This window comes from Venustampulla echinocandica, assembly GCF_003357145.1.
Source record: "Venustampulla echinocandica strain BP 5553 chromosome Unknown scaffold_0, whole genome shotgun sequence".
Classification (NCBI taxonomy): Eukaryota; Fungi; Ascomycota; class Leotiomycetes; order Helotiales; family Pleuroascaceae; genus Venustampulla; species Venustampulla echinocandica.
Window position 1 is genome coordinate 5,296,016 of NW_022474205.1, and position 14,041 is coordinate 5,310,056.

General features: G+C 48.3%; 5 protein-coding genes across 5 annotated transcripts; 3 read left to right on the forward strand and 2 right to left on the reverse strand.

The window, feature by feature from the left end:
* Positions 1-157: 157 nt before the first annotated feature.
* BP5553_01640 (p-loop containing nucleoside triphosphate hydrolase) lies at positions 158-4,344 on the forward strand (the record flags this gene model as incomplete). Its single annotated transcript, XM_032010263.1, has 7 exons — positions 158-529; positions 615-891; positions 937-1,021; positions 1,077-1,798; positions 1,855-2,249; positions 2,302-2,904; positions 2,959-4,344. 7 exons carry the CDS (start codon positions 158-160, stop codon positions 4,342-4,344), a joined length of 3,840 nt encoding a protein of 1,279 aa, XP_031874317.1.
* Positions 4,345-6,541: 2,197 nt separating this feature from the next.
* Positions 6,542-7,856, forward strand: BP5553_01641 (S-adenosyl-L-methionine-dependent methyltransferase; the record flags this gene model as incomplete). The annotated part of the gene is made up of 3 exons (XM_032010264.1): positions 6,542-7,070; positions 7,128-7,332; positions 7,406-7,856. The coding sequence occupies 3 exons, from the start codon at positions 6,542-6,544 to the stop codon at positions 7,854-7,856; spliced, it is 1,185 nt and encodes a 394-aa protein (XP_031874318.1).
* Positions 7,857-9,615: 1,759 nt separating this feature from the next.
* Positions 9,616-10,260, reverse strand: BP5553_01642 (uncharacterized protein; the record flags this gene model as incomplete). The annotated part of the gene is made up of 1 exon (XM_032010265.1): positions 9,616-10,260. The coding sequence occupies one exon, from the start codon at positions 10,258-10,260 to the stop codon at positions 9,616-9,618; it is 645 nt and encodes a 214-aa protein (XP_031874319.1).
* Positions 10,261-10,747: 487 nt separating this feature from the next.
* Positions 10,748-12,478, forward strand: BP5553_01643 (S-adenosyl-L-methionine-dependent methyltransferase; the record flags this gene model as incomplete). Its single annotated transcript, XM_032010266.1, has 4 exons — positions 10,748-11,185; positions 11,236-11,281; positions 11,329-11,552; positions 11,663-12,478. The coding sequence occupies 4 exons, from the start codon at positions 10,748-10,750 to the stop codon at positions 12,476-12,478; spliced, it is 1,524 nt and encodes a 507-aa protein (XP_031874320.1).
* A 913-nt stretch (positions 12,479-13,391) lies between these two features.
* On the reverse strand, positions 13,392-13,869 carry BP5553_01644 (uncharacterized protein; the record flags this gene model as incomplete). Its single annotated transcript, XM_032010267.1, has 2 exons — positions 13,392-13,608; positions 13,742-13,869. The coding sequence occupies 2 exons, from the start codon at positions 13,867-13,869 to the stop codon at positions 13,392-13,394; spliced, it is 345 nt and encodes a 114-aa protein (XP_031874321.1).
* Positions 13,870-14,041: the final 172 nt, after the last annotated feature.

Consider the following 14,041-nt stretch of genomic DNA (forward strand, 5'->3'; position numbering starts at 1 on the left):
CACCCTTCGCGGCGGATCTTTTTACTTTAGTTTGACTTTTACAGGTAAGGCGCGATGTCTTCAGTTCATTAATGACATCCTGCGTACTGATGTGAATAGAGATCACCATTCTGCTACAGTTTAAGATAGACACTTCCATACGCTCACCCAAGCGGCGATGGCCTCAAGCTCAAGTGACCAGATCATTCTGGATCATATTCAGAAGAGATGGAAGCTTACAGAGTTCCCCGAGGCCTGGCGAAATCTTCCTGAAATCCCCAACAAAAATGAGATATGCCCCCGCGTTGACGCCCTAGTCGAGGCAAGAGTTGAACCGGAGCAGTGGGATGATTACCAGAGAGACCCAATCTATAACCCAACGTTGCCCGAAAATACCATCCAGGGTCCTTGGCCATCCAAGGCGGATTATATCGGCGCGCATTACCAAATCCTTCGCGAGGATGCCATTGCACCGCTTCGCAAAGCTGTCGCAGAATATAAGCGTCGGCCGAATATGATGGAAGCCGGAGATACACACATCTACACCCACGTAAGTCTCGAACTACATCATTTCAATAATGAGGGATTCTCTCAGGCTTTTATCCGAATCGTCGTAAAAGCTGATTATTTCCTAGGTCACTTTCAGGGGACTCCAGTTGAGCCCTATCGGAGCGGCGTTTCGGGTGGAGTTCTCCCATGAGCGGGCTGGGAAACAAATTAGATGGGAACAGTCAAAGCGTCTCATACAGGGAAGCATTGTCGCATTAACACCTCAGTCTGATAACTTCCATAATGTCTGCAAAATCGCCGTCATCGCTGCGCGCCCAATTATTGGTGGCCTAGACCAAAACCCACCCCAAGTAGATATATTCTGGGGGGATGATAAAGACGCAGTCTTTGATCCTAGCGAGGGTAATACTCTCCTCAGTGGATGATTCCTAGCTAACATGTCCTCAGAATATGTAATGGTCGAAGCTCGATCTAGTTACTTCGAGGCTTACCGCCATATGCTAGAAGCCATGCAAAAGCTCATGACTGAAAAGTACGCGATATTCCTTTCCTCAGCAATGGAATATTCCTAATCTTGATTTTGATAGCTTCTCGCTTGCGAACCATATCGTCGATCTTGATCCAGACCTGCATGCGCCGATATACGTGGAAGACCAACCTATTCTGGACCTGTCGCCCCTGGTTCCTCCTGAGCAGGCGGCCAAACCCACAGAAGACGGATCCACCCTCGAAGAGAGCCTGCAGAATGTTGACATACTCCAAAATTTTCCAGCAATCCCGGAATCAGGCATGGATTCATCCCAGACGAATGCTCTTAGGAGCATGTTGAGCCGAAAGGTTGCAATCATTCAAGGCCCCCCAGGAACTGGCAAGACGTTCGTCTCAGTTGCAGCTTTGAAGGTGATGCTTGCGAACATGGAACCCGGCGACCCTCCCATTGTTGTCTCGGCACAAACAAACCATGCTTTGGACCAGCTATTGAATCATATACTAGCATTCGAGCCTAACGTTTTGCGACTAGGCGGAAGATCCAGCAAGGAAAATGAGGAGATATTAAAGCGCACCTTGTACGAGTTGCGGCAAAACACGAGGGGCGTTCCGGGCGCGCACCATCACATTAGGTTAGCAAGGTCGGCGCTTGACCTACGTACTGAGGAGATATGTCGGATTCTTTCGCCTCTTGCCAATCAGGATATTCTGGACACGGCCACATTGCTACACCACGGTATCATCACGCAATCCCAATATGACTCCCTTGGTGGAGATGACTGGGATGGTGAAGATTCTGGAAATGTTGGATTTAAGTCTTGTAGGTGTGCTGACCCAATATTACGGAACCGTAACGGCTGACTTGAATGGTGACAGGGCTTCGTCCAGACCAATTTGATGCCATTCCAAGAACTCCCCCGGTCAATACTGACCTTCCGATGGAGGAAGGAGATATTGAGAAAGAGCAGCTTCGGGAGCTTGAGATGGAGGCTCAGACTAATATCCACGAAGAAAAGGAAAGCAACCGAGAGGCACTAACTGGCAAATGGCTCGGTTTTATACGCACGGTGAACGGAAGGGGCTCTGGTATCGATGACCGAGATATTAAAAAGCTTCTCTCGGCCTCCAACTCGTTGCATAGCATTCCCGCTCCCAAGCGTGGCGATGTATACCGATACCTCGTGAAAAAGCTCGACAACAAGATGCGGAGGGAACTCAGAGCACGTCTTGTAAAATACAGGGAAGCTGTAGATTCCTATCACTTTGCCAAGGTAAGGAAGTATTCTGGCATTTGGTTTATGCTATATAACTGACGTTTAAAAGTGGGTTGCAAATATCAAGTTGATCAAGCACGTAGGCATAAAACTAATCGGCTGCACAACTACTGGCCTCTCCAAATATCGCGGTCTCCTTGCATCTGTCCAACCTAGAGTAATCCTGATCGAAGAAGCTGCCGAAACTCTGGAGGGAACCATCATCGCAGGGATGCTCGACAGCCTACAGCATCTGATCTTAGTTGGTGATCACCTTCAGCTTCAGGCTAGTTGTAACGTCAAAGCTCTAGAAGATCATCCATATCATATGAACGTGTCTATGTTTGAGCGCCTGGTCCAGAACTCCATCAGCTACGTTATGCTAAACAGACAACGACGCATGGTTCCCGAAATTCGAGGGCTTCTGTGCGTTGCGCCGTCGCCCTTCTACAACAACCTAACCGACCACCCATCAGTTCTAGATCGCACCACAAACCGCCCTCCAATCCCAGGCATGGGTGATCGAACTACCTATTTCTTCCACCACAACTGGCCAGAAGCACGAAATTCAGACTCTAGCAGGTATAACCTCGATGAAGCACGGATGGTTGTCGGCCTCTTCAACCACCTTGTACTCAATGGGGTCGATCCTTCGAAGATCACTGTCTTGACGGTAGGACACGCGGTATCCCACTGGTTGCGAGAGATTTACTGACCTTAATATTAGTTTTATAATGGCCAACGAAAAACTATACTACGGGAGTTGAAAAACCACAACGCCCTTCGAGGTACCACCTACTTCAATTGCTTCACTGTAGATAGCTATCAGGGTGAAGAAAACGATATCATCCTGTTGTCTCTCGTTCGCAGTAACCGACACCTTGGAATCGGCTTCCTAGAAAGCAAGAACCGCCTTGTTGTTGCACTATCCAGAGCTCGTCGTGGTCTCTACCTCTTTGGTAATGCCTTGACATTGGCGGCTGCTGAGGGCTCCGAGGATACTTTCGGCCGAGATCCACTCTGGGAACCCATTATTCAACACATGCGCTGTCAAAATCGGTTCAACTTGGACTCCGGGCTTCCGGTTACATGCTCGACTCATAACAGAACCTTGGTTGTGGACGTACCCGATGACTGGATTCATCTCGCTGGCGGCTGCAACGAGAGGTGTGGTGATAACTTGACATGTGGACATCCTTGCCCGTACGCTTGCCACCCGTTTGAACATTCTCAGGTGGCCTGTCAGCATACTTGCCTACAAATTTTAGCATGTGGTCATGGTTGTAGTGGTACTTGTAGTGCGCCTTGCTCTTGCTCGAAGTGCGAAATGGATGCCGATGACCTCCCCCCAGAGTTGGAAGAGCTTTCTGTCTCTCAGGAAAATAGCCCAACAAGACGTTCTGTGCGACAAAATGGTTTGACTTTGCCATCCGCGAATCTCTCTACGCTTTCTTTTGCTGCAACTGTTAGAATGGCGCCACCTACCAGTTTAGATGTCAGAAATAGCCCGGATTTCATATCAAAACGATCACCCCAGAACAAATTCCGCTTCAACGATCCGCAGGGTGGACTGCACAACCCAAGGGCAGGACAGCGCAGCACTATTGCAACCCTACCTAGGCAGAATCTGGGTCCAGCTGCATGGAAAAACTGGGATGCACAAAAGTCCGATGCTGAATATCTCGCAAGACGTCGAGCGGAAGAGGACCAGGGCCAGAAGACTGATTCGTCAAAGGTAGCATTCAGTGAATCCTACCAGAAGGTCACTGTGAGCCAAAATGGAAATCGGGTAAAGGCTCCTAGAGGGCCTATTCGTAGAGTCGTTGAGGGCGTCGAAGTGGCTACTAATGTTGCTATCGGCAATGCTATCGATTCCAGCACCAGGATTGCTACCCGCAATGTTATAGGTACCAGCAAGGGAACCGATGCAAGAAATACTACCGAACCTGCCACCGGCCTCAGCAAACTCAACCTCAATGGGGAAGAGGAAAAGGACCTGCTCAGTTTCAATGAACCCGCCGAATTGCAAATTCCTACCATCGCCAGCCCTCAGTCATCGACTTTGCTGGCCAACGACTTCGACACGTTCGAGTCCAAGTTTCACAAGAGCTAATTCAACTCCATCATAGGACTATATCTCGTACATACGGATTATGTTCCTAATTCATTTCATGGTACTTGGATTGACTGTACTCTAACAGCGTTTGCCTAGCCGGTGTCCGCGAGATGAGGTTGCTTCTGGCTGGGATGACTGCTTCCACGGCGTATTTCTCATGATAGCTATTCATTGATGGAGTCCAGTTTTGTACTTTTAGAAACCGAGCTAGTAGTGAAATTATTAGATTATATCTATGATGGGCGTTTTTCGAAAGCTTGGGAACTGTTTTTAACGCAGGTCCCTTTGCGCTTGCGAGTACCATTCTTTATCCCAGGGATGGTACTCTCGATATCCTTTTAAGCCTTTCAAACCTTTCAACCCGAAATATTTCTGTAGGCAGCAGTTTTTCAAGGCTAGTTCAATTCACACCGCCACAAATTGCGAGTGTTGCTACACTGTGGACTAGTGAGGACAAAGGAACTTGCAAGACACGGCAAACAGCCCAGCATTTCCCTTTCAGTTTTATATCTAAGGTCACGCACCTCGTAGATCAACATCCCATTCCGTTTTATTAGGAATAAAAAGCTGGTTGAATTCCGAGCTCCATCACACTAGTGGGAATATATCCTTACACTGGAAGGTAATGAAATGATATGAATCCAGGATACCCAATGCTGTTTAAAGTCATAGTGCAATATAGACACCTATAAATTTTGTGAGCAAACTCGGTAAATGCAAATAAGCGTACAGCAAACTAAACACATCAGAAGCATAAAGTATCCAACCCCTTCAACGATATAGCCAGCTGGTGTTTATTAAGCAAACCAATCTGCATGATAACTCCACGAATTACCTATATATCACACACCGTTATCAACACGGGCACACTAGCTAAAGTGGACTTTGTGCTTAAAACATGGGAATATAAGCTTAAAGCTGATATGAGGGGCCAGGGGGAGGAAGGACTGTGTCAGGGCGTCTAAGCCATCTATAAACAAGAGATGTAGAACGTGCTATATAAGCTTTCAAAACTATGTTGCTGAAGCTGCGATTTGGCCAACGTCTTTTCACTCTTGAACATGTCGACTATGGATGCCAAGCTAGTCGCTCAACTACACCGCCACCAAGAGTACTATGCTTATATTAGGTGCCCAGCGGTTTGATGCCTTGATCAAGAAGCATGACCGGTACGCTAATTCAGTGGGCCGCTCGCGGCACTGCTTAACATTTCTTGAGAGGAGAAGCCGACGGGAGTCTGGCGCACGATCCCACCTTTGACCTCACAGGGGCGCAGAGCCGCTCGAGTAAACTGCGAAATGAGCATTGCTTGGTAGTGATGATTATATTCGTGTTTGGCAGACTCGGAGGGCGGTCCTAGGTGCTGTTTATCTGTTAACTCCTTGCTGTAATATAACGGGGTGACACTTGCTTTTCGCAGTGGAATGCATTATTCATCATTGAGTGCGACAAAATACCAAAATAGCTAGTACTTTGAGTCGCAACAATTTAATTGCCTTGGAACTTGCCGGGTGGCACCTCCTGTTACAGTACATAGTCCCCGTGCCCCCCCACAACACTACTCTGGGCTATTATGCTGAGCACCCTGAATGGACTTCCGCACCATGCTCCAGAGTCGACAGTCGCGAGTCTAGACTCTACGTCTGTTTCGCGCTCTGTACCGTGCATGGTGCAGCTCGAATGCCTGCATGGGTTGCTCCGCGTCCTCCGAAAGGCTACTGAGACTACTGAGTAGCACAGTATTTCGCGCCCTTTGTCTGGCCTCTCACAGCAATACCAAATACCCCGCTGGAATCAAATTCAAACCTCCAACCTCCTCCAATCCTCAAGGCTACACAGCTTGGTCATCTATGATGCAATTCTGTCGGCCCCGGTAGTCTTCAATGACCCCTCGCCGCAAGCAAAATCGAGGGAAGAACATGCATGCGACACGATCGTAGCTGCATCCGGCAAATATCAATATCGGCGCATCGAGATTTGAGAGCTTGATTTGCTGAGCGACGTAACACGATCGGGCACCACAGGGAGTCGTTTGAGCCTACCATATCGGAATCCTTCCTGTTCGTGGCCCGTCGCTTTCACGATCAGTTAACTCGGGGGCGATGCGACTTTTGTATTGCATCTTGCTCCATCACCAAGCGCAGTAGTATCTCCCCAACCTCAAGAATGGTCCTGGGACTCGAAATTTGCAATCATGGACGCTCTTCAAGCCAATGATTCTGCCATATCCGTTGCAGCCACCAACCGGGGCGTATCTGCCAACTCTGCAGAGGTGGCTCCCTCGAACACGAACACGAAACCGGACGAAGCCCAATCGTCACCGGCCATGAACTCCTACTTCCAGCTGTCGCCTGAAGATCAAGCTATACAAGACCTGGAGCATAGCTCTGCCGCTCAACAGGCACAGGATGGAATCGACGTCGACTCGGGCACCGACGGGCAATCAGTTTCCGATGCAGGCTACGAAACCGACTCGATAGGCACCGGAACGACTTCCCTCGCATCGTCAATCAGAAACTATGCATTTGAGAATGGCAGGAGATATCATAGGTTTCGAGAGGGCGCATATAACTTCCCGAACGACGACAGCGAGCAGGAGAGAGAGGATATGAAGCATGCGATGGTGGTCAACTTGTGTCAGGAGTTGCACTATGCGCCAATTGGGTCGAATCCTCAGAATATATTGGACTTGGGGACGGGGACGGGGATCTGGGCGATCGAGAGTAAGTCTACGCTCCGCCCACCATAGCCGTGGCAGATTCTAATAGCTCTTTGTCTAGTGGGGGAAATATATCCAAGTGCTGCCGTCATGGGGGTGGACTTGAGCCCCATCCAACCGAGATGGCTTCCACCGAATGTGAGGTTCATGGTAGACGATGTCGAAAGTGAATGGTTGAAGCCGGCCAACTATTATGATTATGTGCATGGCCGGAATACAGTTATGGCTATCAAAAACTGGCCGAAACTTATGGCGACGGTGCTTGAGTATGGTTTTGCTATTTGCTCCAGACCCGTTTACTGAATCTATGGAATGGGCACTAATTATTGGTTTGTATAGTCACCTGAAGCCAGGAGGCTGGTTTGAGCTCCAAGAAATCTACCACTTCCCTCAGTGTCATGACAACAGCATGCCGGTCGATAACATGGTCGCACAATACTGGGAGTTTGTCGCCCAAGGTCTCGCCAATTTGGGCGTCAACTTCAAGGCGACCCTCTTATTAACAGATATGATGCACGAGGCGGGTTTCACAAACGTTTCGACACGAGTCTTCCACGTACCTATTGGAGTATGGCCCAAAAACAAAGTGCTCAAGCAAGTCGGGCTGTACTGGAGAACAATATTGATGGATGGCCTAGAGCCTATTGCTTTAGGTCCTTTCACAAGAGGCCTAGGATGGTCCAAGGCACAAGTCGATGTTTATCTCGTCGAAGTTCGGAAAGCATATATGGATAATTCGGTGCATAGTCATATGCCACTGTATATTATATGCGGGCAAAAGCCCATGTGAAAGGACGGGAAATTTGAGCTCTCCAAGATATACATGCTAGATATGAAGTTGGCGTCTTTTGGTAATATGGACGGATCTGCATGGGATGGTGTGTTTAGTCTCGGGCTTGACAGTGAGTATTCCAGAGCACTGTGCGCATGATTCACATGAGCAACAGCCAGGAGTTTGGGAGTGGAAAAACGAGATCACGATTTTTAATGACCCCTTGACGGCTGTCTGTTGTTCAACGACGCACTATATGGAGGAAGCGGCCAGCTCGCGCAGCATTACAAATATAGGCCGGAAAAGTCAAATTACCTAGGTTAATACTACCTCTACATCACTGATACATCTCAGTATGTGAAAGAAACAAATTACCTTTCAGATTCCTTTGTTTACTTTTACGATACTATCTCCCAATCCTACCACCCTATCCGATTCCTGTTGTGCCATTTCAAAGTTGTTGCGCTTTCTCGCTTTCTCATGGGACTACTGTGCTTCACAAAACCGCAGCCCTATATTATATCTTACAGTTGGACAAGATTGGATTGAGTTCACCGCACACCGCCATCGTACTAGACATAGCCAGTACTCCAAGTCCTCTGTGTCGCCGTTACACGTTACAGAAGGGTCGAGACTTATATGTCGTCCACCGGATGTACCAGGTTGTGCGGGATAGAGTTCCTACCTATGTAATCACCTTGGTGGGTCATATTGATATAATTGGGCAGATGCAGACGATGTTACCTCACACAGCTTACTAGCTAAGTAGCCCCTATAAGCATATGTTTCGTTCTCAAATATAGATTACTTATCGATAGCTAATCCTTGATACTATTATTGCCGCCCAAGGTTTATAGCGATGTTTTCCAACGGCAGCTTATCTTCAAACTTACTTTACATCTATTTAAGTGTATGAGAGTAGCTAAGATATAGCTAATATTACGTAGGCAGGTCACCCCATATACAGCCGTAGGCCACTATTGCGAGGATCTCTCAAGTCACAACCCAATTCATTCTAATTATTTCCTGCCTGCATCAAAGTTTTGCCCCCCAGGCCTCCAGTCGTGGTCTTTTTAAGGACGGAACAACCACCTCTACCGGCCTCGTGAACAGTGAAGGGGCGGTGCTTTACCATCGCGAGAAGAGAGTAATTAACTCTCTATAAAGCTAGAGATTTGTTGTGATCGATGCGGCTATAAAATTATCTAGCTATAAACCATAAAGTTGTAAAACACAAAGTCGAAAGTCATCCTAGCTACTATTTAATCTACAATATTGCAATTACTTCCTTCCTAATTAGAAGTGCTCAATCTTAACCTCGCTGAAAAGAGAATCCTCACCAAGTTAACCGAATGGCGGGGTGTACGACAAAGAGTTTACTGTTGGTTGCTGATGCTGTCTAAGGTACACCGAGGTTATACGCAATGACTTGGCAATCCTCAAAATACATACGGTAGACAGATAATGATGCGGGTGGCTCCTCCGCGGATTAGACAGACATCAAGGTGTGGAATATGGTGGAAGTCAAAGCAAGAAACCTGCCCGGTTCATCAGCAGAATCGCAGATACCTCGTTACTTTGGAATTGGATCAACGTTAACATTGGCTGTGTGTAGTACGAGGTACGGTACATGGCCGCCACGTAATTTTCGCCAGTCCCGCATGGGAGCCGACGCCACGAATCTGGGATGTAAGCCGCCTCCCGCAAGCATCTCCAGAACACCCGCTGAAGAAATTGGCCAACCGAGCAGTTGGGAATCTGGGATATATCGGCAATATCACGAGTTGGAACTCTGCCGGTTTCCCCACGGCCGGTTGAAGCTTTTCGGGATTGGACCAGGAGACCCAATTTCTGCAGCACAGTCCCTTTTCGATAGTTCCTTTCGGAGACGTGGTTTCCGGACCCGAACCCGTGGACGGTTGCAATCGCGTTGCACGACATGGATGAGGATATCGTGAGTTGGTACTTCGTACATCGCACGGAGTACGGGGTACTCGCTGTAGTGTACTTTGTTCTGTGCTCCATATCGGTTCGATACTGATACTCCGCAATCATTAGAGGGAATCGCAGCCACGAGGCCGCTACCACCGTCCTGAGCTTGCCTCGCCAGGATAGCATTGGTAGGCTCAGCAGGTGTCCATGGCCAGAAAGGTCGGCGGATTTCCCCACGGCGGGTTTGGCACGTTGATGCCACATTGATGCCACACCACACATTATTGCCACCGGCTCTGCCTCCTGTCGGGTTAAAGAACCGAATTTCGGGGCACGGTGCAGGGGAGTTGTTTAATGGGTCTAATGAAATGATGGCTTCCCAACGCCTGCACCTGGGGTAGGATCCTAGAGGTCTCTGCGCGGTTGCCATCACGCCAGTAGCGTGATTGCCATCGGCCACGGTCCCCCATTCGTTTTCCTCCTCCTTCATCCTGGCGGCGGTGAATATTTCAGCTCGTCAAGTCTTGTAATCTGTCTGATTATTTACGATCTGTCATTCACATACTACATCTCGAGGAGGAAAAGCGGGGGATAACTGCTGTGGCTGGAAACATTGACAGGGCTCTGATATCCGCTAGGAACCGCGCAACTCAGAAACAGACATCTGGACTCTCGAGACACAAAAAGTGGGGTCCCCAAGGTCTACTTCGTAGTGAATGGAACTGGGGCTTGACCGCTGCAAAGGAACCTCGAACCTCGAGGTGAGAAAGGCACAACACAGGCCTCGGGAGTCGGGTTGAGGAATATAAACTCTCGGAACTGCAAGGATCAAGCAACCAGCCAGCAAACGACCCTTGGAGCTGTTATTCACTGTTTCCTTGCTTGTCTTGGAAACGCATCACTCGGTTCAGAGACCCAAGTACAACCTCTGAAGATACAGTCCACCAACCAAACCGCCATCCGCACTCGCGACCAAGATGGCAACAATGGGCAAGTTATGGGACAGATTTAGCGGGGGTTTGGCACGTAATGGGAGCAAACGCAAGAGAGAAAGCCGCGGTGTTTCTGAGATGTCTTCACCATTCGCCAAAGAGCCCGAGCTGGATACTGGAGACGAAACTGGATCTTCAAATGTTGCCACTGCGAATGGTGTCAACTCCGCTGAGGAAGCCAAGCCCTCGACGCCGGGTATGGTAGAATTGGCCGCCATTATTACCAGAGAGACGGAGAAGCTAGACGAGTATATCAAGAAAAGCGGAAATCCTGTCCCATCATTCGACGTTGATGCTCCTCTGGATTTCCCAAGTTTACCTGAGGACATCAAGAAGGCCAGGGAGGAGATTGTCAGGGCGACGAAGGAACTGGGTGATTTGGCGACCGGCCCGAGAGAGGGTGTGAGATGGATGGCCTGGGATGTGAGTTTTCTTCAGCTTCCTCTAATAAAACTCACTGACGACTAGTGAAGCATAACAATTCTCTCTCTCTCCACGCCATATATCATTATCAGATTGGTACAGTATCCCCTTTTGGTATATTACTCCATCCTAACATTTCCCAGCAAAATCATTTCCCGTCCATGAAACGGCAACCTACACCCAAATCGCTGAAAAGGCCGGCTTGGATGAGGTCAATGTCCGCCGTTTCATTCGCCATGCAATGACAAACAGAATATTCAGGGAGGTAAATCCCGACGTGGTAGCTCATACCGCAGCCAGCCGAGTGCTCGCGGAGGATGCCGTGATGAATGACTGGGTTGGGTTTTGCACTGGTGACATTTGGCCTGTAAGTCTTTCTCATCCCTCTTATAGCTCGGATAGCCATCCACACCATGCGCCAACTTCCGAAACCTCTCTCTTTCTACTGGTTGTTTTCCTCCTCTAAAATCATTTTAGGCAGCATCAAAAGTAGTCACTGCGTTAGATGAGTACCCATCAGCCTCGGAGCCCACACAAACCGGCTTTTGTGTCTCAAACAACACCACAAATAAAGAACCCATGTTTGTGACCTTCGGCAAAGATCCCTCACGCGCAAAGCGTATGGGAGGCGCCATGACCTCCCTTACCGGCGGTGAAGGCTACGAAGTATCTTATCTCCTTGACAGCTACGACTGGACCTCACTCAATACCTCTCAAGGTACCATCGTCGACGTTGGCGGCTCTCATGGGTTTGTCTGCATCGATCTCGCCAAGCGATTTTCCGACCTTCGGTTTGTCGTACAAGATCTCCCCAAAACCGTGGCCTCGGCGCCGACATTAGAAGGCGATCTTGCATCCCGCATATCTTTTCAGGCGTACGATTTTTTCACCCCACAGCCCGTCAAGGGTGCTGATGTGTATTTATTCCGCTGGATTTTCCACAACCACTCGGACAAATACGCCGCACTTATCCTGAAGAATCTCATCCCGGCTCTCAAAAAGGGCTCCAAGATCTTGATTAATGATCACTGTCTCCAGGACGGATATGGTATGGAGAAGAGTCTGTGGGACGAGAAAATTATTCGGTCCATGGATTTGGTTATGCTAACGTTGCTTAATGCGAGAGAGAGAAATGCAGCCGAGTACAAAGCGCTGTTTGAGGGTGTTCATAGCAGCCTTCGGTTTAACGGCGTCAAGAGAATCGAGGGGTGTAGGATGTGCATTGTCGAAGCGGTCTGGGAGGGTGAGGATTATGGTGGGGTCGTGGAGGCTACGGAGGAAGGTGCCAATTAGCATTAGAATGATCAGTGAAAGGTAGAGGCCAGTGAGGAAGCATAGAGCAAGTGCATATTATGGCTTTTTTGTATATGTTGTACAGTACAGTAGTTATTTCACTTTCCATTACTCAAATAACTCTAATGAGATCTATAGCCTTCTCAAACTAATCAGATGTTTTTCAGTCAAACTATCTGATTCCAATGAGTCCCGTTGCCACCAGCTCCCTCCATCTCACCATTACATACCTATGTGTCGCAGTACCATGATATTATTCCGTTCCTCTACTTCATTTGCAAGCCTTACCTAATAGCATGCCGCTTGTTACCAAGTCAGATACCTGGGTGACTTCTTCACCACCTACTCGTTCCATCTGCGATGCATTAGAACACGATGAGTACGATGTCTGATATTTAGTGACATTTTTTAGAGAGGTCTCGAGTTACAAAATTGCATGCCAGTGCAGTACTGGCTTGCTCTTAAGAGAAACCACAAATGCACAGAATGTTGAATCAAAGCATGAGCTCACGAAAAAGAGGAACATTACATGAATCTTGGTATTGTATGGCTACTCCAAGCCAGGTCAAGCGCCCATCTCAAAGAGTCATAGGACTCACACCTGAAACTGAAAATCAACAGAACTCGCATTTCTCACTCGGGATTGCCCGCGTCGGATACATACTAAACCCAGACGAAGCAAACCCTCCGGACTGGCCAAAATTATTCTGGACGTCATTCTCCTGGCCCCGGATATCGTCGTAGCTGAATATCCAAGTGCCGTTATCCACGCATGGCTTGGGATGTCCTCGCTTACTAGGGGGTTTTTAGTCTTTTATTTCCATACTTTTTCCATTTCCATGGTTCAAGTGACAAGGTTTATGAGATGAGGGGTAGGTGAGAAGTGAGAACGGGGATATAAAAAAAGGGCTGCTCACAGGCTGCAGTCGCCATAGGTGTGTGTAACATTCAATGTGAATCCACATCCACCATTGGGGAATAATCCAAATGTGACGTTAGGATTCGCGCAGGGGGCCTTGTAGGGTGCGCCATCGAGAGCGAAGATGTAGGTTGTGGGGTTATAGTAGGCACATGATGTATTGAAGCCTTGTGGCGCTAGTGTGGGAGTATCCGAAATGTTTAAATTCCAGCTAAAAATGATTTAATTAGTACATAGTATGGTTGTCTTATTAACTACGAGGGACTTTTTGGAGGGTGGGGGGGGAGGAGNGGGGGGATACAAAGAGGGGGCCCATGAGGCAGATTTCGCTGGGGGGTACTTACAAGCCGCCAGTCCCATGCCGAATGTTCCCTATAGTCACTGATGAGACGTACCAGGGAACCGGGACCATGAATTGGGAGAAAACAAGGCCTACGAGCGCTGAGACCTCGAAGAGAGAAACGAGTTGCATTTTGGTAGCAGGACCTAGATGTCTTATGTACCTACGTACAGAGTATTGGAGATGACTAGGAATATCTGCGATACCGAGTGATGGATATGAGTGTATTTATACATGAAAGCATAAAATCAGAATAGCAGTTACTGGCCGAGTACACGGGATCTCATATGTAGTACGAGAATAG